Source organism: Sciurus carolinensis, chromosome 8 (genome assembly GCF_902686445.1).
Source record: "Sciurus carolinensis chromosome 8, mSciCar1.2, whole genome shotgun sequence".
Classification (NCBI taxonomy): Eukaryota; Metazoa; Chordata; class Mammalia; order Rodentia; family Sciuridae; genus Sciurus; species Sciurus carolinensis.
In genome coordinates this window covers 118,320,319-118,344,355 of record NC_062220.1, presented here as the reverse complement: position 1 = coordinate 118,344,355, position 24,037 = coordinate 118,320,319, and the positions used below count along the sequence as shown (strand labels likewise).

Below are 24,037 nucleotides of genomic sequence, written 5' to 3'. Positions count from 1 at the left end.
TCAAATGTCACTAGAAATTTTTCATTGTCCTCAATATTTTCTATTTTATTGGAGTATAAATTTTTATAATATTTTATAATATTTCAGTTGTGTCGTTGTGTCCATTGTGATATTTCCTTTTTCATCAAGTGTTTTAGTAATCTGGATTTTCTCTCTTTTTCTTGTTGTTAGTGTGGCTAGAGATTTATAAATTCTATTGATTTTATTCAAAGAACAACTTTTTGTTTTGTAAATTTTTCTATTATTTCCTGATTTTCAATTTCCTTGATTTCAGTTCTGATTTTAATTATTTCCCGTTCTCTTGTTTTTGGTGTTGAGTTGTTCTTCTTTTTCTAGAGCTTTGAGATGTAAAGTTAGGTCATTTACTTGTTGATTTTTTATTCTTTTAATGTATGAACTCCATGCAATGACCTTTTCTCTTAGCACTGCCTTCAGAGCATCTCAGAAATTTTGATATGTTGTACTGTTGTTCTAATTTACCCCTAAGTATTTTTTAAATTTTCCCCTTGATTTCTTTCTTTATCCATCCATCATTCAATAGCATGCTATTTAGTGTCCAGGTGTTGGAGTAGCTTACTATTTTTTTTATTTTATCATTGATTTCTACTTTTATTCTGTTGTGATCTGATAGAACACAGGGTAAAATTTCAAAATAATTTTAAATATATATGTCCCAAACAATGGAGCATCTACATACATCAAACAAACTCTTCTCAATTTCAGGAATCAGACCACAACATAAAAATACTCAGTGACTTTAACACTTCTCTGTCACCACTGGATAGATGTTCCAAACAAAAACCAAAGAAACTAGAATTAAATGATACAATCAATGATTTAAACTAAACAGATAAGTATAGAGAGAGTATTTCATCCCTCATCAAGTGGTTACAGTTTCTTCTTAGAAGCACATGGAACATTCTCTAAAGTAGAACATATGTTATGACACAAAGCAACTCTCTGCACATACAAAAAAAGAAAAATAGAAATTTTACCCTTGCTAGATTTTCCCCAGCATATGAAGACAACTTAATTATAAATAACACTTACATGAGGATTTCATGGAGTTTTCAGATCAATAGAACTTTTTGCCAGACAACAATTTTTATTACACTGTAACACATTCCTCTCCCTGGGGCAAACTGGGTACTCTGAAACAAAACTTAGGATCTTCCCCAAAAGCTCACAGAGAAAAACAGAGACTTACAGCATTTTAAACACTCCAGGTGCATTTGGCAATGCAGTGACATTATTCAAGCTCTCCACTGGAGTTGGGTGATTACAGATAGGGTCCAGAACTTGTCTAAGTCTCTTTCTGCACATGGGTGCACTACTGGGAGAGTTGTCATATTGAATTCTGTGAAAGAACCTCTAAAATGAGCTAGAATTCACTCTATATCTGGGATCTGCTGCAAAACATTTATGGATAAGACACGCTTGAAGGCTCAGAGCACAATTAATCACCTTTCCCCTGAAGCAGGATGAATTATGGGAATGGTGAGGATTCATTCCAGGGTAATTACAAAATCGGCACTATTTCTTTCAAGCTACTGTTGGACAGGACCAGGATCATCTTATGGGTAGAATTTCAGACTACGTAGAAAATTGTCTTCATTTGCTGGGGAAAATCCAGCAAGTGAAAAAAATTTAAGTCAGGTAAAGTGATTTATATCTCTGATCCCAGGTACTCAGGAGGTTGAAGCAGGAAGATCACAAATTCAAGGTCATCCTGGATGACTTAGTGCTCTCCTGTGTCAAAATAAAAAAAAGAAAGAAAGAAAGAAAAAGGAGATATAAATGTAGGTCTGTGGTGGAATCCCTTGGGTTTAATGATTAACACTGTAAAACAAACAAAATCAATCAATTCAACACAAGTTTAATAAGTAATTCTTACTATGTCTCACAATAAGAATTCCTTCAGGAAAATTTGGTGACTGTCCCTAAGAGAGAAACAGTCATCAACAATTAAAATGGAAGGTGAAGGAGCTTCTGGAGAAGGAGAAGATGCAAAGTCTGGCATTTTACGTAATCATGAAGTAGAGCAGAAGAATGTGGGACACTGATGAGCACAGGTTACGCAGTTGTTTATACACAGTGACTGAGTTTTAAGACAAATGGGTAGACTGTGGGGAATCAGAGAGCCTAGGAATATATCAGATAGTTGGGCAGTTTCTTCAGAGTCAGATCCGAGAGACAGGGAGCCTGAAGAGTGAATCGTAAGTATCAAAAATGATGCTATTATAAGAAAATGTCCCCAAGGAGCCTAGAGAGTAAGAAAGAGCAAGACCTGGAAGTTCAAGCCCAACAATAATTGCTTTGACTAAACAAGAAAACACACGCGAACTCAGTCAGGGTATATGGTGAATGCTCAGTCAGTTTTCTGTTGTCCATCAGTTCATCCCACTGCCTGTGGGGGCACTGCCACCATCACACTCTCGGTGGCTCAGGGTCTGGGAGGTTGACCAGAATTGCACACTTTGAGTGCTCAGACTCTGCCAGCAGTCATACTGCAGAATTTAATCAACTGGAGCAGCCTGCTGTTATCTTTATCCTAAGGGAAAACTTGAAGAATTGTTTACTAGTAAAGAATTTCCTCATACAAATAGTCTAATGGAAAAAATTCCTCATTAGTTGGGTAAGGAAATTGTAGCTACTGTAATTCAAGTGTGATTTTCAGTGTTTTTTGAGCAGAGTATGTTTTTCTTTCATGTATGTCCCAATCCCCATGTGATGACTGTGCTAATACAGGCATACTGGAGCTAGAGGAAGTTTCTGGGTTTCCTTTTCAAAAATTTGACCCCTGATAATTTGTTCTTAGGTAAGTGTCCTGAAAGTTAATTCCTAAAACCATTAACCAAGGCACTGTGAAGGGAAGTGCAGGCTATATGGCAACTTTGTTCAAACCCTGGAGAAGTTATTTCCCTTGGAGTGATATCTTGATCTTCTCAGGAAACTGAGGCCTTCAAAACTGCCTGTACTGTGAGTTACTCTAGATCATACTTGAATTGAGCACATCCTTCCAACTGGACAAGCTCCCTCCATGTTCTCAATTTCCCATAGGGAGTAGATTTCCTTCCTTTTGAAATTACAGAGATGGACCAACTCAAGTCATGTGAGGACATCTCTTCTTTAGGGTACTACTATGCTAGGTTCATGAAACCTCCCCCTTCTCTGGACATCAATTTCTCAGGGAAAGGAAGAAAAGGTGCCCCATCACCTGGTACATGTTGTGTTAAGGAGATAGGAAAAAACTGTCTCTTTTTCAACCACATCTTCTCCCAAAGGAGGTGCTCACAACACTGAAACACTCTGACTCCATCTTCAATGCAGTACATGTAGAAAGAAAAACAAGTTAGAAATATCTTTCATCTCATGACTTTTCAAAAGATGGAATCACCCCAAAGTCACTTGCTGCTGCTTTTCCACTGTCCCCTCCTTTCTTCTTAAGTTGCCATGTTTGCAACAGATGGAAGTCATTTTACCACCCACAAGTGGACCCTCTACATTCATGGAGCAGCTGAGTAGCCATAGCAGGAGCCAGAAAGCAGCAGACTTACTCTACAGCTTCTTTTTTATAATTTATTTGTTTTAATTAGTCGTTCATGATAATAGAATACATTCATACATTTTGATACATCATACATAAATAGAGTATACTTCTCATTTTTCTGATTATACACATTGCAGGATGACATTGGTCATGCAGTCATATGGGTACATAAGGTAATAATGTCTGTTTCACTCTACAACTTCTTTTGATTAGCTTTTAAATTCTAGAATCTTTTAACTTGAAATTCAGGGCTGGTAAGTGAGGTCACTGGTTTCTTGATTGGAAGTAGCCCCAAGTAGGAGGTCTCTGCACCATGCCCACCATCCTAGCACACAGTTCAAACAGGATGCCCATTTTCCAGAGAGATCTATGTTTCTCCATTCCTCTCTTGGTCTCTGGTGTGTTTCCTCTGTTACATCTCTGGATTTCGCTGTATTCCTGGGAATCAATGTGTCTAGTGTCCTTCTCATTACCCTGTTAATAAAACTTCCTTCATGGACACTGCCCATGTATACAGTTAGCCATCTCTTAGGCCACACAGAGCGATCTTCATGGCATCTGAAAGGGTTGGGCTCTCACTTCTGGGTGGAAAGCATTGTTCTGGGAAGAAGTCTAACATTTCATTGGAGGAATGCAGAACCACTTGTGAAGCTGGAGATTGATGGGGCATCAGCTATCCAAGAGCCAACCCTGGGCTTTCTGAAACCATGTTTCTGAGGAAGATCAAGTTTGGGCATAAGGGGATGTGTGAGTGTGCTGATTGGGTAAGTCTTGATAGCAGTACAATGTCATTGTCATTCAGAACATCTACATGTGGATAAAAAATAAATGATAGGAAGATAGGAAAAAAAGAACAGACAAGAAAATACAAAATATTGATGGAAAGGCTTATGCCACTGTTCATCCTTTCATTACTAAGGCAGTTTTATCTCTGAAGCTTGCCACTTAACAAGATGGTTTTCCCAGGGCTGCCACTCTCAAATTTCTGATAAATTTGCAAATCTTCAATCACATTTTTAAAGTTACTGAACATCCACCCACTTTAGAAATAGTGCCCCATGCACTATTATTTCATCCACAAGTATATTAATTTTTAGAATGGTTTCAGAGAAAGGAGATACAAAACCTAAAATAGAAAGTACTTTCCCAGGAATCTAGAATATAGGGCACTTTGCAATTTTATCTACTATTCAGATATCAGAGATCACATTAGTTTAATGATCCTTAGAATTTCCCAACCACTATACACTGCCTTGTGATCACCAGACTGATGTCATCCTCACATCCCTTCCCAGGCCTACCTTTCATCGAGTTTCATTTAGAAGAAGAGGTTAAACCCAAAAACATCTCTTACTCTCCAGATGGCCTCTAGTCTCTCTTGAATGTTTATTTTTTACTTTCCTAAATCAATCTTTTTGCCTCTTAACTGATATGTCCTTCAACTCATTACAGCAATATCTTGGAGGGATAGCCACTCATCATGAGTTGAGATCCCCCTCTTTTGTAACTCCTCACATGCACAGGAGCATGCGTTTATACTCACACACTCTCACCCACACCCATACTCACAGATTCTCATGGGATAAAACATGGAGAACAATGTGTGTTGACTAATTATATGAATTAGGACATGGTTCCTAAATATGGTGAAATCATATTTTAGAATATGCAATAGGTGGAGAATCCAAGTTGTGCTCCCTGTGGTCCTGCCCACAACCCTCTCAACATGCAACTCTTTCCTTCTGGACATAGCTCTGTTTTCACCCCTTGGGTCAAGACAGCTGTCTTGTCTTTTTTGAGGACCAAGTGTTTCCTGCTGGATCCAGAAAAAATAAAATGGTTGTGCTCTATTCTAGAGAGAGAAAAAACTATGTGAGATTCAGAGATCAAAATTTGACTGGCAGCCCTTTTCTATACAAAGACCGTTGATTAAAATGTATGAATAAATAATATTTTTTGGAAAAAAATGTGCTCACGAAACTACCAATTTTAACATATTCTATTGCTGAGACTTGTGCAAAGGTGCTTTCTTAAAAGATTTATGACTTACTGATAACCCCCCTCCTTATAGTCCCCTAAAAACCAATCATATGTAGCTTCATGGACGAATAGACCTTATAACCATTCCAGACTGTTCCAAAACAACTTGGTTAATGCAATGATCAATTGAAGATTATTCAAAATAACTTATTTCATCTCTTGATCCCCATTTTTCTTTAAAACTCCAGTCTTCCTTTATCTTAATGGAACACCTGCTTGGTTTCAAACTGAAACTGTATCTCCCAATGTGAAAATCTATTCTGTACCTGAATGTGATCTGACCTTGCTTTGAGATTTACCTATTTATCATTCCTTGGTTTGCAATTCTCAGTTTTGACTGAATCCTGGTGTACTCAGTGGTGATAAGGCATGCCATACTCACAGCAGCCAACCTTGATTTTTATCCATGAAACCCTCCATTAGTGTCCCTTCAAGCAACAGAATTCCAGATGGATCCCAAGGTCTAATGGGTGTCTGGGACACATGATCTCAGACATTTTCTTGAGGACATATTTTCCCTGGGTTGGTCTCTGTTCTCACAACATTGGTGCCACTGACTGATATTAAAGAAACAGGACATTATGCTGTGAAAATGACATCAATTAAACCCATGTTGCCTCTCCTTAGGAATGTCCTTGGAGCAAAGTTGCAGAATAAGGGAGTTTGCAAGGAGAAAAATCATGGGTCTCAGGGTTCTGGCGAGGGACATGGGGCTGTAACTCCAAGTCCCTGTGGAGGAAGAGGGGAAGCACAGAGGTTTTGGCTTCACTTATCCTTTGCCTGTTCCACTGTGGCTTACCCTCCCTGGGCATCATTGTAGTTTTCTCTCCACTGTAGTGCTTGCCCTCATACTCAGCCATGATGTTGGCAATGGTTAAGTAGTGGTTAGTCCCAGATCTGGATCCAGTGAAGGCATTAGAGATTCAATCCCCCTTACTGTGACTGCCAACACTGTTCAATTTCATTAGGTACTGAGGACTGTTTCCTGGCCACTGTTAATACCAGCAAATGAAGTAGTTGCTTTGCTCACTGGTCAGGATGCAGGTGAGGTGTGTCTGAAGCTCCCAGGGAGGTAGATGCAGATGGGGACTGGATCAGCACAGGAAGGGCACAAAGACCTAGGAAAATACAATTTCTTGAATGTCACTAAGTGCTCAATTGAATGGAAAAGACCTCCCTTTAGGATCTGTAGAGGGAAATGAGAGGGTCCCCAGATTGCTTTGAGATGTGCTGACCTGTGGAGAAAACAAGGGGCAGGAGGTAAATGTGAATCCAGTCCATGACCTGGAGTTGCTTAAAAGAGCTCTGCCCTGAGGCTGCCTAGCTTGGCCTGGAATTCTCAAGACTACCCTTTATGCTATCTTCTTGCAGGAAAAGAAGGGAGGAGCAGGGGATGCAGGTTTCTTCTTCTCTTCCCCAGCTTGTGTTTTCTCTGCCCTTTTCAGAGCTCTGAGCCTGGTCGATTTGTGCTGGTAATTTTTTAATTTCAGAAGAAAGTCACAAGGGGTCATCTGCAGTGGTACACGCCTGTAATCCCAGCAACTTTGGAGGCTGAAGCAGCCTAAGCAAATTAGCAAGGCATTAGCACCTCAGTGAGACCCTCTCTCTAAATGAAATATCAAAAATTTCTGGGGATGTGGCACAATCATTAAGTGCACCTGGGTTCAAACCTTGGTATCAAAAAAAAAAAAAAAAGGAAGGGTCTTGTGGATATCAGAGACTTAGATGGCAGATGACTTGGTAACAGCAGCCTTAGAGGAAAATCAATGATGTCTTCTGCACTGGAGCATTTCTAGGAGTTCCCATTCTGAGTCTCAGTGTTCACTACTGTCCAAAGTACAAGTGGCACCTGAAGTGCATCACTAGTTCTTGCAGAATTACCAATTGTGAACCCTTATTTTATTGCAACTTCTTTGCCGACACTTCATGCAGACATTCACAATAACCCAACAGCAAATTTATGCTTGGGTGAAATGTGTCCCCTTGTACTCTAGTAAAGGAAGCATTATTCAGAGATTAAGAGATGTTGCCAAAGTCCTCAAAGGAGAAAAAACTGATTAAGAGTACTTCCAGGAGACTTATCTCAGAGCTGTCCCTTCAAACCCTCCTTGCCCTTCCTCCCCACTGATCTCCTCCTCCTTCACTTATACCTGTCCTCCTGAACCTCTTGTCTAAGCCTCTCTGCCTTTAGAAAGTGCCCTTTCCTTCCTCAGTTCTATGGTCACGAAATAGGCAATTTCCTCTGCTCCTTCCATGGCAAGTTACAAACAAGAACTTCTAGAACTGTGAGGAGAGGCTGGTGTCCTGGACTTGAAAGCATGATGAGACAGCTTAAGATTGTGGATAAGAACAGACTCTAGGGCTAAAAGAACTGGAAAGTACTTTTGGGTCAATCCCTTTTATGCTCTGAACTCTGGCAAGTTCCTCCTGCTCTCTGAGCCTCAGCTTCCCCAACTGTGATAAGAATAATGCTTGTATCAGAGGGGTGTTGTGTTTCAATGACACAATTTTGGGGAAATGCTGGAAACATGCATACACTCAGATGCACACAAATGTGGGGAAGGCCATAGCCTGGTCAAAGAAAGGTCCATTTGAACAGCCCATTGTTCTTCTTAGAGGTTTTCATGTGGCAGGCACCTTTCCTGGTCCTCAGTGACAACAACAAAATGTATCCCTCTATAGCTAAAGTCAACTGATTTGTCTTATCACCACTCTGTGATGAGTGTCAACTCTTCTCTTGCTGGCTCTCTTTGTTAATGCTGTCTGTGAGAACCTAGTGCTGAAAGAATTTCTTAGCTCTTCAAGAACTAGAAACATGATCAGCAAGGTTTTGTAAATTTTTGTGTCTTTCACCTGCTGAACTGCACAAGGAGTGGACAGTCATATCTTATGTTAACCAAGTGACCATGTCTGCCAGACATAAGAATTCCTCTGATCATACTTCCACTCTGGTCATCACCCCACTTCTCAAACTGTGGGCTGGAGAATAGCAGGTCAGTCTGGTCCTGCCTGCCCTAAATCCTGCCCTGATTCCTGCCACCCCTGCAGCATCTGGCTAGAGAGCTGGGAGAAGAAGGCAGCTTTCCTCAGGTCGTGGTGAGCTGAGGAAGACTTGCTCATGGTTTTTCTCCAGTCCTTTGGTGCTGGAATAAAGTGACACCAACAGGGAGGGAGTTTGTGTCTCACCTCTCATCAGTTTGTGTCAGTGTGAGATGAGCACCTCTGCTCTTTCATGACTAACAGTAACAGCCTCATATTTGCCTGGGGATGTGTTGACAGACAAGGTGACTGTTGTCCCTTAGCTAGAGCCAAAGTATCTCTCAGGGATATCTGAAGGCCGCTCACTTTGAATATCATTTGAGGTGTCTGATCTGGTATATGCTGGTGGGAGTATTCTTTTGGCAGTGCATTGCCAGAGCAGAGGATTATGGTTCTGAAATGGAGAATATCTCAGTGAACTCTTAGGATGCCAAAATCCTTCAGGAGAGAAGAGGAGAGATGCCCTGAAGATGAAGGGTCCATTTTGAGTACCCCCACTTAGACTGTGGGTTGAGCCTAGTGTTTGTATCATACTCAGCTCAGGATACTTTCAGGGCTGAGCCTAGGGACAAGACACTGGCAGATCATTTATAAAGAGAGTGAGAGTGAAAAGGTGAACAGGAAATAAATACCAGAAATGTCCCAGAGATCTGTGTTTTGTAATCTACACCACAGCTGGTCCCCCAAAGTTTCCCTCAGTCCTCTGGGACAGTAACTGTGTGGCTATAAAGAAAATTCTCTCTTCACTGAGTGTTTGTGGTTAACATTCTAACCAGATGTGGGGTAGTACAGGAGAATAAAGAGGAGGGGTAGGGCACCAATTCCTACAGCTGCTCTGGGCAAAAAATCAGCTTAATATTCCAAGGTCACTTACCACATTAACCTTACATATTTTGATCTGTGACCATCTTCCTATTTTCTTTGTGCTATAGTTTATCCTGGGACCAGCTCATCAGGGTTATTGACCTAACAGTATCCTAGCTATGGGCTGAGTTGGAACCCTCTGAGATCATTGAGGACACACTGTAGCAGAAGGTAGGCCACTGATGCATGCCTTCCCCCTCCTCCTCTCTGGGACCCCAGATGCAGTTTGGCCCCATCCTGGTCATTTCATCAAATGTGGCACCATGTCATTGGAATTATTGAGAAATTATTTCCTACATCACATGGTATTTGATAAAGAACCAACTAAATGTGTGGACTTACCAAAACTTGCAGTCTCATTTCAACACGGTAGACTCTCTCTTCTATGACAGCCCCTTCTACAATATACTAGCAACTGGGATGATAAATTTTTCTTACTTTTCTTTTTGCAAAATGATTTCCACAATATTGTTACTAGTTCTAGAAGGTAGAGCTACTTGAGAAAAAAATATGAAATCCCTGTGATCTCTTCAAAAGTTGTTGAGTTACAGTTGTACATAGATGATCTCTGGAGGGTGGGTGGATAAACTTCCCTCCAGCAAAGAGGATCCTGCACTGAACCAGGTTCAGGCCCATGATCTTAGCTGAGGCCCTGAGGCAAGTGAAATTCCAGAATACTCTGCAGAGTCTCCTTAAGGAGGTTATTCATGCTTAAGTGAGGGAAGACACCAAGTGATCCTCCCCCACCGGCTAGCAAATATTATCAAGGAGCCTTAAAGGTCGATGTGACTGGCCATGGGAGTAGAGACATAAGGCATCTCTGCAAGTTCCCAGGACAGAGGGCAATACCTGGGACAACTTATGGACAGTGATCATTGGTGTTGCAAGATGAGGCAGGAAACCCATGCAGGCATACTGGAGGAAGGAAACAGGCCCTGGAACCCCATTTTCTTACAGCAAACTCCCTTCTAGGGTCCCTGGACCTCAACATGGTCTCCTGAGTGATTTTCAGCACTACAAAATCTATTTAGGCTGATACCTTGGCCCAGTTTCCTCCACTGCCTTTCTTAGATAAGTCCTATACTGTGTCCTGGGTTTCTTTAAATGTCCTGGAGAGAGATGGAGATTCTGACCCTCACCGAGGATATACTAGTTCAGCCCATGGTGAGCTGTCCTCACTTCCAGATTAATGCCTCACCCTTGATCACCTGTCCCAATCCCCCATGCTGGCCTCCATCTTGGTCTCTCCAGGACAGCTCTAGCCTCTGGCCTGGCAGCACCTCTGCTGCCATCTGTTGGTGGAGGAGGCCAAGACAGGCTGCTTCCCTCTAGAAGACAAGTCTCTGTCACCTGCAGTAGTGTGAACAGGAATGCTGCCTCACTCTGTGCAACACAGCACAGAGGGACAGCATTTGTGCTATGCAGGGAGGCAGGCTGGTGTAGTCCTGTAGCTGAATCTCAATATAAAAAACTGTCTCTGCGTCTTGTGTTTTGATAGGAAAATGGAGCTTATAGAATACACTGTAGGAGTTCTGTGAAGTGTCCAGTTCCAGAGAAACTTTCCCTACACTTTTGGGAATATTTACTGCCTTCCACTATACATAGGAATATACTCTGATGCTTTCCCCTGCTCTGAGAGCAGTATTAGCAATGTAACTAGAACACCTGATGCGCTGGCACCACAGCCCAACCATGTTTACATCACCATCACCATCTTCTCCCTCCTCCTTATTATAACCTCTGTTACAACTATTTCACTCCCTCCATCACCTACAATTGCAGTGTATGGTATTTTACTTCCCAATCGACCTAGTGTTGCCTTTCTTTCAAATACGGAACTTTCTTCTATTCTCTGTGGGGGTTGCCTTCTCCCACCACACAGAAGACCAACAGTTTGCTAATCCATTTTCCACATTTCCCCAGAGGAAGGACAGGACCCAAGGATGGTCTCACTCAGTCATATCTAGGCTGATCCTCTTTCAGGTAATGAGACTCATTTTGTTACTGTATTATTTAATTTGAAAAAAAATTAAAGATCCATCCATGTCTTCCCATTTGGCCGTGTATACAGTTGTGACACAGGAAGACTCAATTGCTAGGACAACAGAGAGCACCATTGTCAAATTGAGGAGATGACCCAGGTATCCTAAATTTAGGTCTTGATATCTTTGTACCAGGTCACCTGGGGAGTAGGAAGTGCATGAAGGCCAGGCTGGGAGGTACAGCTCGTGTCCCACACAGCTTAGTGCCCACTCCTCTATGGCCTGACCAATACCAGGAACCCAACCCAACCTGTAGCAGATGATGTCCATAGGACTGTGCCCAGATTAGAGCTCTCAAGTGTAGACAGTGGTGTGCAGGCTGTTGGGTTGTGCAGGGGTGTTATGGCTTCTGCTGCTTCTCTCTCTTTTCTTCCCTACTCCACTCTGTCCTGAGTAGGTGGTTAAAAGTTTCTTATATCCACCTCTATAGGGGGAATCTGATACTTATAAGAACAAAGTATGTGTAGTTTCAGGAGACAAAGTATCATCCTTAGAGGTCCACCCCCAAAAGGTTCCCTGCTCTGAGGTCAGAGTCAGAGCCAGGCTCAGAAACTGATGGGAATAAGTCTGGGGATAAAACCTTGGCTGGTCATCTGTGTCAAGGGAGCAGCAGAGGATTCAATGTCATGCCAGAGATACATTAGAGTTCTGCCTCCTGAGCCTGTAGGTGAGGAGGGCTCTTGATCTCAAAACAGAAAGGTAAAACTCAGGGCTCAGTGAGTGGTACTGAAATTGGTGCAGTTCTCCATGAGTCCAGAGTAGTTTAGAGGGACCAAACCTATGGGAACAGGGCTGGAGTGGGTGACTTTTAACCTCTGTTTCCAGTCACATTAGAGGAAGAAGACTCTGCCTTACTCAGTGCAGCTTCATAGATTGTCCATACGGAGCCCATGACTCTAATACCAAACCAGAGAGGTACTGAGGTACACTCTTGACTACAAAGCTACACTGGTCCTGCAAAGGGCCTACCTTTGAGGGTGTGACAGTAAGTAGAAGGAAGGGTGTATCTATGAGGAATACTGTGCAAAGGAATCTCAAATATCAGAGTCTTCATTTGAAATGCTCCCTGAATTTTAAATTGGTGTTTGATTCTTGTGAAATTTAGAATCACTTTTTACAGGCAGTAAGTGAATAAAGAAATAAGATAATTTTTTATGTAAAAATGGGTGTTGTATTTTTTCTTTGATAATAATCAATTTCACATGAGTAATGAGGAGCATTCAATGTTCAATACCCATGGAATGATGAAGGATCTTTTGTCTCATAGGAGGTTTGGTGGGAGAGAAGTGTGACCAGAAGGAGGCACCTAAGATGTCCTCACGTTCCATCAGAATCTGCAATGGATTTGGGACTTCCTGGAAATTTTGTTGGGCTATTTATGAAGCCACCTAGTGGGGCTCAGTGAACTCAGGTCAGTCTCCTGGCAGCTACATAATTGTGAAGTAGGCTAGTCTCCCCAGAGCTGTTTTCTATGGTATCCTAATGGCTTCCCTGAAACTGAGGAGAACAGAAGCATCTGGCTACGTCCCTGGGTCTGGCCTAGGCAGGGCCTGACATGGAGTAGAGGGGTGACCCTGGGCTTCCGAGGGAAAGTATTGTAGCAGGGGTCAGAGGGAAAGGAGATCATGAATGGAAAGGAGGCATGATGAGAGTGGGGTGATGCAGAGAGAGATGGATCAGCCTGAAGACACTGCTGGGAAGGAGCTGGAATGGGGATGGCCAAGTCTCCCTTCCTATTAGACCTCTGAGTAGCCCAGGAAGTCATGGACCTGCAAGCACATTCCCTCTAACTGGAACCCTCCCAAGGACACGACTGGGCGACTCTCACATTGTCATTTCTATCCCAGTGGAGAGTCCTACAGAACTGGGTGGTTGACCCAGAATCTCTACCCTGTACTTGGAGACATGAGTTTCTGTTTTCCTCTGTGACTGTCACATACACCCCTCTATAGTGGTCACTGTCATTCTGGAGAGAGTGTTTGTTGGGGCTGAGGACTAAGGTCATCATTGTTGGCTTTCTGTTGAAATCAGGACCCTTGTGCTCAGGAGGATGAAGGAATAAACTGCAATTCTTTGCTTGGGAAAACTGATTTCCTAGGTAAACAACTGGATTATCTGAAGAAACAATTTTGACCAGGGCAAATCCCTAGCTTATCAAATAGAACCTTACTAATCAACACCCAGAGTAAGAACCCCAAGTCAGGTGTGTCCCAATCCTACACAGTACGACATGGTTACATGAATACTCATCAGAACCTTCACTGACAAACCTGCCTTAGACTTTCCCAGGACACAGCTAGAACCACACCCTATCTTTCCCCTTCTGAACCATAAATAAGACCCTACTACAGTGAAATTCTCATTAATACTAAAACACAGTTTTGTATGACTGAAGACTTTGGAATTGGCAGTTCAAGTGAATAAAATTGACTTTCTCAGGTTCCAAAGGAATCAACTGATCCTGGGAAGGTGCAGGAATCTTCCCTTATCTCTCAGGAATGTGGGGGCAGGGGTAGGAGTTGAGACTTTCTCCACTCCATGTCTGGTGTGAGGATGACAAGGGCAGGGAGTGGCCATGGGTACCAGGCTGGTGGAGGTTTCTGTCTCACTTCCCTGTCTGCCTGTGTCACTGTGAGCAGCATTGCTGCTATCCCACACCTGACAGTAATAGTCAGCCTCATCTTCAGCCAGGGCCCCACTGATGGTCAGGGTGGCTGTGTTCCCAGAGTTGGAACCAGAGAATCTGTCAGGGATGCCTGAGGGCCGGTTGCTATCACTGTAGATGACCAGCACAGGGGCTTGTTGTGGCTTCTGCTGGTACCAGTGCACACTATATCTTCCAATGTTGTTGCCTTCACAGGTGATTCTGGCCGTCTGTCCTGGGGTCACCGATACTGAGGATGGCTGAGTCACCACATAAGAGGCTACAGAACCTAGAAGAAATAAAAGGAGAGGTGAAGGACACTTCCAATGAGATGCCCTAGTTCCCCCCTAGCCTGGAAGGGTTTCAGGATATCTGCAGCAGGCCCAAGGGTATTCCCTGGCACCAAAATCAGCCATAGTGGCCCATGAGCCTGACTAGGGATGGTGATTTGAACCCATGAGCAAGCCCACCCCCTTTACTCCTCAGGCTCACACCAGCCAGAGAGCAGTGTGGAAATTTCAGCCCAAAGTCTCATCCTGCAGCAGGTCCTGAGCATCCAAGATAAAGCCCTACTGAGCTCTCAATTAGGCCAGGTTCATTGTACTGGAACCTTGGGCTGGAGTGTATGTTTTGGCCTTGGGGCAGCACCTGTGCAATGAGCCAGGAGGCTGAGAAGAATGGCCATCCAACTCATGATGTCCCTGTGGCTGCTTCTTGAGTCCCAGGCTGGTGTGTGTTCCCCCAGCTGTCTCTTATTCCCTTGTTGCAGGGAGCTGCCTACTATGCAAATCAGCCCAGGTTGGGGCTGCTACTGCAGGAAGCTGTGTGGTATCCTGAGCAGGGCTCAACCCAGGGACACCAAGAATGGAGGGGCAGCAATGAAGAAATACCCTTAGTCCACAGAAGACTCCTATACTTGCTGATCCAATTGCTGGACTATTTCTCCATCCCAGGCTGTTTTCTACCCATGAATCTTGGATAGCCTCCTTATATAAAGATGATTCTGTCTTTGCAATCTGAATCAACTGTATGGTTGACAAGAGGTTTTGCCAGTGTGGGATCCTGTCCCAGATATAGATCCTAGACTGTATGGGTCAATCAAAATCCTCCGAGAGTGCACCTGGTATCTTAAATTTCCCATGAGGTGCTATATCTCTCTGTCCTTGGTGTGAATGCCGCTTTCAGTTCATGGGTTTTCTGCCTCACACCTCCAGTATGCTCCTGGCAGTTTCCACACCTATTCTGTGATATGGACATTTAGTGAGCTTCAGCAAGAATGGTGACCTGAGGAATCCTGGATCTCTGACATATCAACAGGTACATTCTACAAAGGTCAGATCTGGGAGACACAGATATCAAAGATATCCATGCCAATATTAATGAGAATACTGAAGAAAAATCCAGGATTTCCTCCAGGCGTCATGTCATGATCGCTAACCTTCCTGCAAGCAAAATATCCCTGTTAGTGTGAGAACTGGTGTTTGAGAAATGTGTGACTGTTATGAGAGAAATGGAGACCAAAAATTTGTACTTATTTCAACGATGATGCGATAGCAAAATGACATCTTTTCCTCTAGATCTCAGGCTGTGGTCACTAAACCTCCAGCATGTTAGCATCCTGAAGTCCAGCCTAGTCCTTGCCTAGGGGACTTTCTCAAGTGGTTCTCACGTGCCCCCTGGTGGCCACTCTGCACGGGCTGTTGCATGTTCAGGGCATTCTTGGTCCCCTTGCAGATTCAGAACCTGTTTCTCAGACCCAGATTTCTTGATCTTTGTCCAGGGGAGAAATTTCATCTTCTTCCTATGTGACCTGTCTCAGGACCAGGAAGGAGAGGCTCAGATTATACAGGAAAATATGAACAGGTGCATTTGGTAAAGGAAGGTCAGAACCCACTGAGTTATCTCTGCATATTTGACTGGAGCGGTGAGTGGTCATGGACGTGGTTCCAGGTCCTGGTGCTGGGTGACACCATTCTCAGGAACTGGTGCCTCTGAGGGTCAATTGTAGGTGCAGACTCAATCTGGATGAGTGGTGGCTCCAGAACCACAGATAGACATGAGACCATTTACCACCAAGGCTATTCAGACCCACTGTGGTCTTCACAAGGTTCCATGCTGGAAATTCAGCAGGAACACAATGCATCCCTTGTTCTAGGAATTTCCAACTTCTAGTTTGGACTGTGCTTTTGACACATCTAGTCTGTAGGCTAAGCAGACTGTCTCACCCACCAAAGCCTGTGTTTGTCCCCTCTGTTTCTTCAAAACTCAAACAGTTTTTCCAAGTCCCAAGAATCCAGGATTGACCATGTAGTACAATGAATCAATAAGGTTTGGGACTCTCTGTCGACCTGAGTTCCTTGACAGCGCAAGTCTGCACTTGTGACAGAGAGAAATATATGGCCTTTTGTGTCAATTTGCCTCTTAAATGTAAGTGTGATAGCTGAAGCTGCAAGAGACATCCTGGGGTCTCAAGTCAATGACAAAATAGAAGGCTAAGATGGTGAGGATTGTGACAAAGAAGCTGAAAATAGCCCTAGGTTCCATAATGAATTGGTGAGTACTGGAAACCAGCAAACATTATGTCTCAAATTTCTGTCTTAATATTTTTTAGGTGTTTTATTCATTTATTTAATGTGGTGCTGAGGATCAAACCCAGTGCCTCACACATGCTAGGCGAGCTTTCTATAATTGAGCAACAACTGCGGCCCCTCAAATTTGTTTCTTGGAAGAGAAAAATTAGCCTCCTTTTGGCCATGTGTCTGCTTTTGTGCATGTATTCTTGCATTTAAAAAATATTCCCAACCCACTAGGGAAATAAGTAGTACAAATAAATCAAGTGTCTTGGAGTCAACTGGGGGCGGAGTCATCCTTGCCCTGGTCCTGTCCTTTCATCCCTATGTGGAAAACGGTGGCAAGTGGGAGAAATCTTGGAAATCAAGGGACAGAATTGGGAAGAACAAGTGAATAGCCTGCCTGAGGTGTTCATAAAAGTGGGTTTTGTCATCAAAGATTTCACCAGACTGCCATACTTGTGCGAAGGTGACATGTATAATGACTACTATGATCTTGATGATGCTGTCTTTGTTCTCAAACCAGTATAGACTTTTGGAGGCCAAAGTCTTCAGAGTCCACCCCAGGATCTACCTCCAGAAGAGGATTCACAGTAATGAGATGGGAGGACCTTTGAAGACTTCTATTCTGAATATCATGTAGGAATTTAAAAGGCCAAAGTACTAATTATTTCTTTGTAGTGTGTAAAAGGAATGTTTTTTTAAAACCAAAAACCCAACTCTGGATTTTCATTGACTCTTTACTCAGAGCTGTTCTTCAATGCAGGTCATACTCCATTTATGATGGAAGATACTTTTTATACTTAATTGCAGTTGGGACTCATTCCCAGAAAAAGCACTAGTCATGACTTCATGGAGCTAATGAATGGATTGTTTTTAATAAATGAAGACTGGCAATAAAGCTGTCCATTCAATTCCAAATATTGGTTGTAAGTTATAGCCACTGATATACTTTCATGTTTAGAAACTCTGTTATTCAAGAAAATGTTTTTAATCATGCTAATAAACATTTTTGGAGATGAAACCAAAAAAGAAGTATCCCCAGTAGAGATTCCTAGAATAACAGCACACTTTAAATATCAGGGTGAGCAAAATATAGTTGCTGCCTGTGTTTCTAGAGTTTAATGGGCACTGCCATGCCTGCATCTTTCAGTTTCTCAATGGTGCTGTCTCACTACCAGGGCAGATCCAGTGTTTGCAAGACAGAATATGTGACTGGGAAACACTAATCCATTTCATGCCAGAACTGTTATGCGCATGCTACATTATGAGCCTTCCCCTGTTTCTAACTCATTCAAATTAGCAAGTTAAAAATAACAAATCATCGGATGGAAAGTGGCATAAACTAATGTCCCCTTAAAGATCAAAGGGAATTATGATGATCATTGGTTTTCATATGGATTTAATTTATGCCTGGAATAATATTTGAATGGATCCTGGAAGGTAAAAGTAGGTTTCTGCATGTCCAGACAGAAAGTCATCTTACTGTCCATTTCTGAATGAGCTGTGGAAAGTGCTTGACCAGGATATCATGGCTGTAGTTGCATGGTATGCACAATTAATGGTGAAGTTGAGTTCCTCTCTATTCTTCTAAGAAAGCATGATCACAAATAATGTGCATTCACAGGAAATGCACAAGAGTGCATATTACACTTTTCACCTCTGTACTTCATTCGTGGTTCTTGTGTGCTTGAACCAAGGTGACAACCAGAAGAGCATCCTGTCACTATACTATTTCTTGTAACTGTATGGGATGAGTACGAATTGGCAAGCGTATTGAATGGTTTACAGAGACACATGCAATCCAGGAGTGAGAGAACTAGTATAATAAATTTCATTCCTTCATATTAGCTCAAATATTTAGGGTATATTTGTTTGGAGCTTTCTGATCAAAAATATTGGACAAAAATCTTCCACAAAATAATGAACAGATTATATGATTTTATGCTTCCCATAAATGGAAGTGGAACTCTCAAAAACTATAAGATTTCAGCAAAGAACATAGCTCAAATTGGGGGATATTTCTCCAATTCAAATATTAAGAGAGACTGATGAGTGGGTGTGGATTCCAGAGTAGGAAGGATCTCTGTGTGCCACCGAAGGGTGTCAGTAGCCCGTCTGTGTGGGCAATGGTATCCAGGAGCCTCTGTGATAGTTTTGAAATTGGCCTGAGAGCAGAAACCTTGTGTTTAGGTCAGTCCCCTGTAGGAGAATCCACATGGTGAATGTAGAGTTCTGGATCAAGTCCATGTCATCTGTAATAGGAATTATGCATCTTTCGAAAAACAGTTCCTGCAATTCCATGTCCTGGCAGAATCAGAACCACATGGGACTTCAAGGGATCACACATCCAAAACTGTGTGAACCAGCAGTCATCATGTCACACAGATCCAGCAGTGATCACTGTGTGAGGGAATTTGTGTGTCTAGGTTGGAGAAGGAGCAGAACTGAGACATACTTGGCTGGTGGTTCATACCCTGGATATGTGGGTAGAGAAGCATTTTGTATCTAGTAGCCACTCACAGATTTGAAGTTTGGGATGTTCAATGTCATCTCTGGTAGCCTCTGACGAGGCCCTTCTTACTGTTGGGCACTCTCTGCAGAGTCTCAAGATGGTACAAGGCATCACATGGTGATAGAGATAACATATCCTTATCCTTGTTGGGGTTTCTCCTTCTTGTCATATAAAGCTACAGTCTTCTTGGAACACATTTGAACTTAATTTTCCCCCAAATTTCCCACCTCCAAATATCATAAATATCATAGTCACATTAAATTTCCATCTTCTTACTATCTGACAATTAGGGTAAAATTCAGCATGAGGTAAGGTGTGGACTTTAAACACCTGATTCAAAAAAAAAATCAGTTCACCATGATTTCTTGCTCTTCATAATAAACATAATCTTGGCTGCAGTTTTTGAAAACCTATTGTGTCTTTCCATCTAAGTCTTCATCATCATGATGTCCTCATCTCTCCACAAATTTTTCAGCATCCTGGTCATGACCACAAGGTCAATCTCTAAGAAATTATAAACTTTTCCTCACATTTTAGTCTTGTGGCTCCTCAGTAGAATCACCCATAACATTCCATTTTCAGCATTTTGAACTTTTTCTAGCCTTTTCCTCTAAAGTACTCCAGTCTCAGTTTCTTGATTTTCATGTATTGGTCATTGATAAAGGTCTTATTGACTGGTTCCAATTTTCTTAGTCCTCTTTCTGATGTTATCACTGATTACAGACTGTTTTGGATGTGTGATCCCTTGAAGTCCCATGTGGTTCTGATTCTGCCAGGACATGGAATTGCAGAAACTGTTTTTTGAAAGATGAATAATTCCTATTACTTATGAGGGAAAATAGTGTATATAGCTCAGTGTTCTACAAGTTCATGAACATGACTCCAGCATATACTTGACCCCTGGTGAGGATCTTTCTGCTGTCAGAGACTCTGCAGAGTCCTGAGGTGGCTGAGGGCATGATGTGGCAAGACAGAAAGCCTTGCTCAGGTTTCTTTTCTAAATCTAAAGTACCATTGGATTAAGACTTGGCCCTTATTCCTTCTTTTATCCTTGATTACCTTTCAAAGGTCCCACATCTAAATACATAGTCAGATAATATTTCTTCCCTCTGTCTATCTCACAATGGGGACTGAATTTTATCCTTGGTTTTGGTGGAGACATTTAAGTCAGAACATAAGGAATTTATATCAAATGCAGGCAGGCCTCTAGTTCACCAATGGTTCTGGATTAAAGATAGAAAGTCACCCATTAAGGCAGGGCTGATAAGGGACCAGGGACTTTGGAAATGCCCTCTGAGGTCCTCCCACCAGGGGAGTGTAGGTGTTTGCTAAAAGTTCAGGTGATGTGGAATACATTGTGAAGAGTCATAATGAGTATCATCTATGACCTTGAGATTGGTCACAAGGAAATTGAAGTATTTAAAATGAGCATTTAGATGCAGTCTTATCAAATATTCCTTTTTCCTCATTCCCTTTCTTCCTCTTATCTTCTAATATAAGACATGCTAGTATTAGTTCACTTTATTTCTCTGTCTTTGAGATAAAGTGTTTGAAAATGGAATGTGGATCAGCTCTGAGAAGAATTATATCAACCAATACTCAGAAAAATTATTGCATAATCTTATGGTGAAAGGGTGAGTATGTTTATACTTTTACCAAGGATCGTTAATGGGAGCATGTGTGTTGGTATCATCTTTTTTTGGTGATTGTGTGAATTATAAATTGTGTGAATTCTAATTATCAGTGGGTGGATGATGTTCTTCACATTTTGAAATAGTTTCCAGAATTTCCTTTATTCTATGTTTCTGGATAGCCTTTGTGAAAAGATATTTGCCTGTGTGAGATTTAGCATTAGCAATGCATTTCCAGGAACTATTAACAAGTACAACGTCAGTTATGAAATTGTCCAACTGTGGCATGTAACACTTGGCTGCTTGTATTAAAGACTGTTTATCTTATGGGGTTTAGAAGGCATATAATGGTCATCTGGTGACTAAAAGGGCAGTTGGAACCAAGATGCCTCTAGTTAGGGGAAATTGAATCCCTAGAGAGGCAGAGTCAGGCACCTTGACTTCAGGCAGTCATAAGGCCTGAATTGCCCTCTGTGTAGGAATGTCTTCAAAGGGTAACTGGGGTGGATATACCACAGAGCCTGCTACACTGATTTGCTTTGTTCAGAATCACAAACTTGATAGGAGCCTGGGACTTCAGGAGCTTATCAAGATCTGGGTACTCCTGGGACTAATCCAGGACATACATACCTAAAAAGGTGTCCCAGTCTAACCTACATGTGAATTCAGGGATCAAATCTGAGGTCAGATGACACCTTTTACCTGTCCTTCCACTCAGATCCTCTATCCCTGACACACACCTAAGCCTGCCCCATCCCACTCAAACAAACAAACAAACACACAACAACAACAACAACAAAGACCCAGCAGTGCAGCCTGTTTATGTCACCTTTAAATCCACCTTGGTACTCCCATTGCAGAGCCCATCTGGGGGCGCTGGAAGGAAAGGGCTTCCTTGAGTCTCAGATTTGGTTGAGTTGGGCAAGAACAGCTTACAACTTTAACTGCTATCCTCCTGGTGGCTATAGGCATGTGACACATAGAAGACATTTTGAGAGATCATGCATAAATATAGTGTAATCTCTCATTTTTCTGATTATACATATTGCAGGATCACATCCGTCATGCAGTCATATGTGTACATGAGGTAGTAATGTCTGTTTCACTCTACTATAATATTTTTGACATCAATTTTCATATACTACAAAGATAACATTTCCTCAATATTAGTTTGGTAAATCCTAAAAATTTTTTTGGCACACATTTATGTAAATGTGTTACTTATGTCTGGAAAATGTATACAGTTAGCCACTTTATTGTCAATTGATATACTTGAAAGCAGCATCAATCACTCTTTGAAGGCACCTGCAAGACATCAAGCTCAGTAGTTGAAGACCTGTCAGAGCCTAGTGCAGATGGAGGCCTGAGGACAGTGGGTTCAGGAAGCACAGCTTGCTTGGGTAAGTCCGCGACTGGCACCACCTAGAGGAATACAGCCGCCAGGGGGCATTCAATCACCAGGAGCAGCAAGACAAACAGCCTAGGGTGAGGGAGGGGTTACAGCGACTCCTGTGCCCTCCACGGACTCCCTCAGTTGCAGGAAGGCTGTAGGGTAGATGGTGGGGACCATGGTGGAAGCCAGAAAGTGGAAGTGCAGTTTTCTGCTTGTCTTTTGGACTCGGCAGCGGCGGTTTGGGCAACATCAGCCACTCACAGCACCGAGGAGAAGAAGAGGTTCCAGCACTTCTGGAAGATTCATTAATGCTTTCCGATATTAGGGCACCTGTATTCATGAGCCAATGAACCAAAAAGAAAGAGTTTCCATCACATTCAGATAATCAACAGAAACTACTTCCTCAGTTTCTTCTTTACTTGAATAAGATTCAGAAACGCATGGATCACAATAAAAAAATACTATTGACCAATGTGAATGATCACACACATAATTTTGAAAATTAATAAATATATGGAGAAGATAGATACAGTTGGGCCTCTACAGTGTGATCCTCTCTATGTGGTCCCATCAATGACTTGGAGGGACTTTCTTCCCTTTCTTCGAAGAGACCATGTTCAGTCTCCCTAGCAGCTCAGTTTTGGTCCTCTTCTGAGTAAAGGGTGTTTAATTATATTGTGGTTTATGATTAACAAACCTTTATCTATTGAGGGTAGAAGTGAGACCACCAAAATCTCTTTAATTTAGGATATCAAACTGCACTTGAACCCCTAATGAGGGGAATAGATAGATTATGCCAGCATCTACATTTGACATGGATAAAATATAATCCACATTGAAATATTTTGTGAGAAACTGAAGTGAAACTGGGACAGCAAAAAGAGATGCCTGCTACCAGCCAATCATAAAAGAAATTTAATTTTCCAAAAGAGAGATGGGATCCTCCTAAAGAAACTGTTCTAGTACCTGGTGCTAGACTAGGAAGACTGGACTGGTAAGTAACTGTACTAGGTTACTCTTGTCAAGGATACGAATTGAGTTTTTTCTTTATGCTTTTGTCTTCCAACTTTGTTCTGAACAGGTATTCTGAAGTTAATAAATACAAACTTTAATCTCCACATCCATCAGTTTAGCAATAACAGATCAGCTAATTAGATGTGACCCATCATAATCCCTGATATTGACCCCCAGGAGTCTTCCTCCTGGTTCTAACTTTTCTATGACATCAGGAGATTTATTCAGAATACGATATTTGGAAATGTACTGCCAGCGTTTCTTCATAGGCACAACATACAATGTGATTGATTATATTGAAGCATTATGGAAAATATTCAAGCCAGGTGGAATTTGGATATATCTTGGTCCTATGCTCTAGCACTTTGAAAATTTGGCAAATGAACTTTCCACAGAATTGAGTTACAAAGATATAAAACATGTTTTTTCTGCTGATGAAATACTACTATGAATGTGTCTTATTTGTGGTCCATAAGCCACAATAATGGTGTTAAGTGATGCCACCCAGAAAAGTTTAATAAGAACAAATGCTGAGATAAAGAACTCAAAATCAACTAGCTGTGATGACAGGACACAAACTCAAATCAGTGGTTCTTTCTTATTCTTAATAAAATTTAGAAATAGCATCTATTCTCTTAAAATATTGCTTTGTTCAGAATTATATTATGCTACACAGATTTTCATTACACAAGTAAAAATTGAGGAAATAATCTTCATGTATACTTCATCATTGAA

General features: G+C 41.9%; 2 protein-coding genes and 1 pseudogene across 2 annotated transcripts in view; 1 reads left to right on the top strand and 2 right to left on the bottom strand.

Annotated features, from left to right (window-relative positions):
* Positions 1 to 14,898, bottom strand: part of LOC124991707 (immunoglobulin lambda-1 light chain-like) — a 1,154,667-nt gene extending 1,139,769 nt beyond the window's left edge. Inside the window, exons 1-2 of the mRNA XM_047562458.1 lie at positions 14,828 to 14,898; positions 14,170 to 14,468 (exon numbers count right to left, since the gene is read on the bottom strand). Coding sequence (XP_047418414.1) covers positions 14,170 to 14,468; positions 14,828 to 14,873 — 345 coding nt within the window. The 5' untranslated portion in view covers positions 14,874 to 14,898. The remainder of the gene's footprint in view (positions 1 to 14,169; positions 14,469 to 14,827) is intronic.
* The window catches only part of LOC124991706 (immunoglobulin lambda-1 light chain-like), a 1,192,366-nt gene that overhangs the window by 1,135,310 nt on the left and 33,019 nt on the right, over positions 1 to 24,037 (bottom strand). The window lies entirely within an intron of this gene.
* LOC124990486 (carnosine N-methyltransferase-like) lies at positions 21,377 to 23,753 on the top strand (annotated as a pseudogene).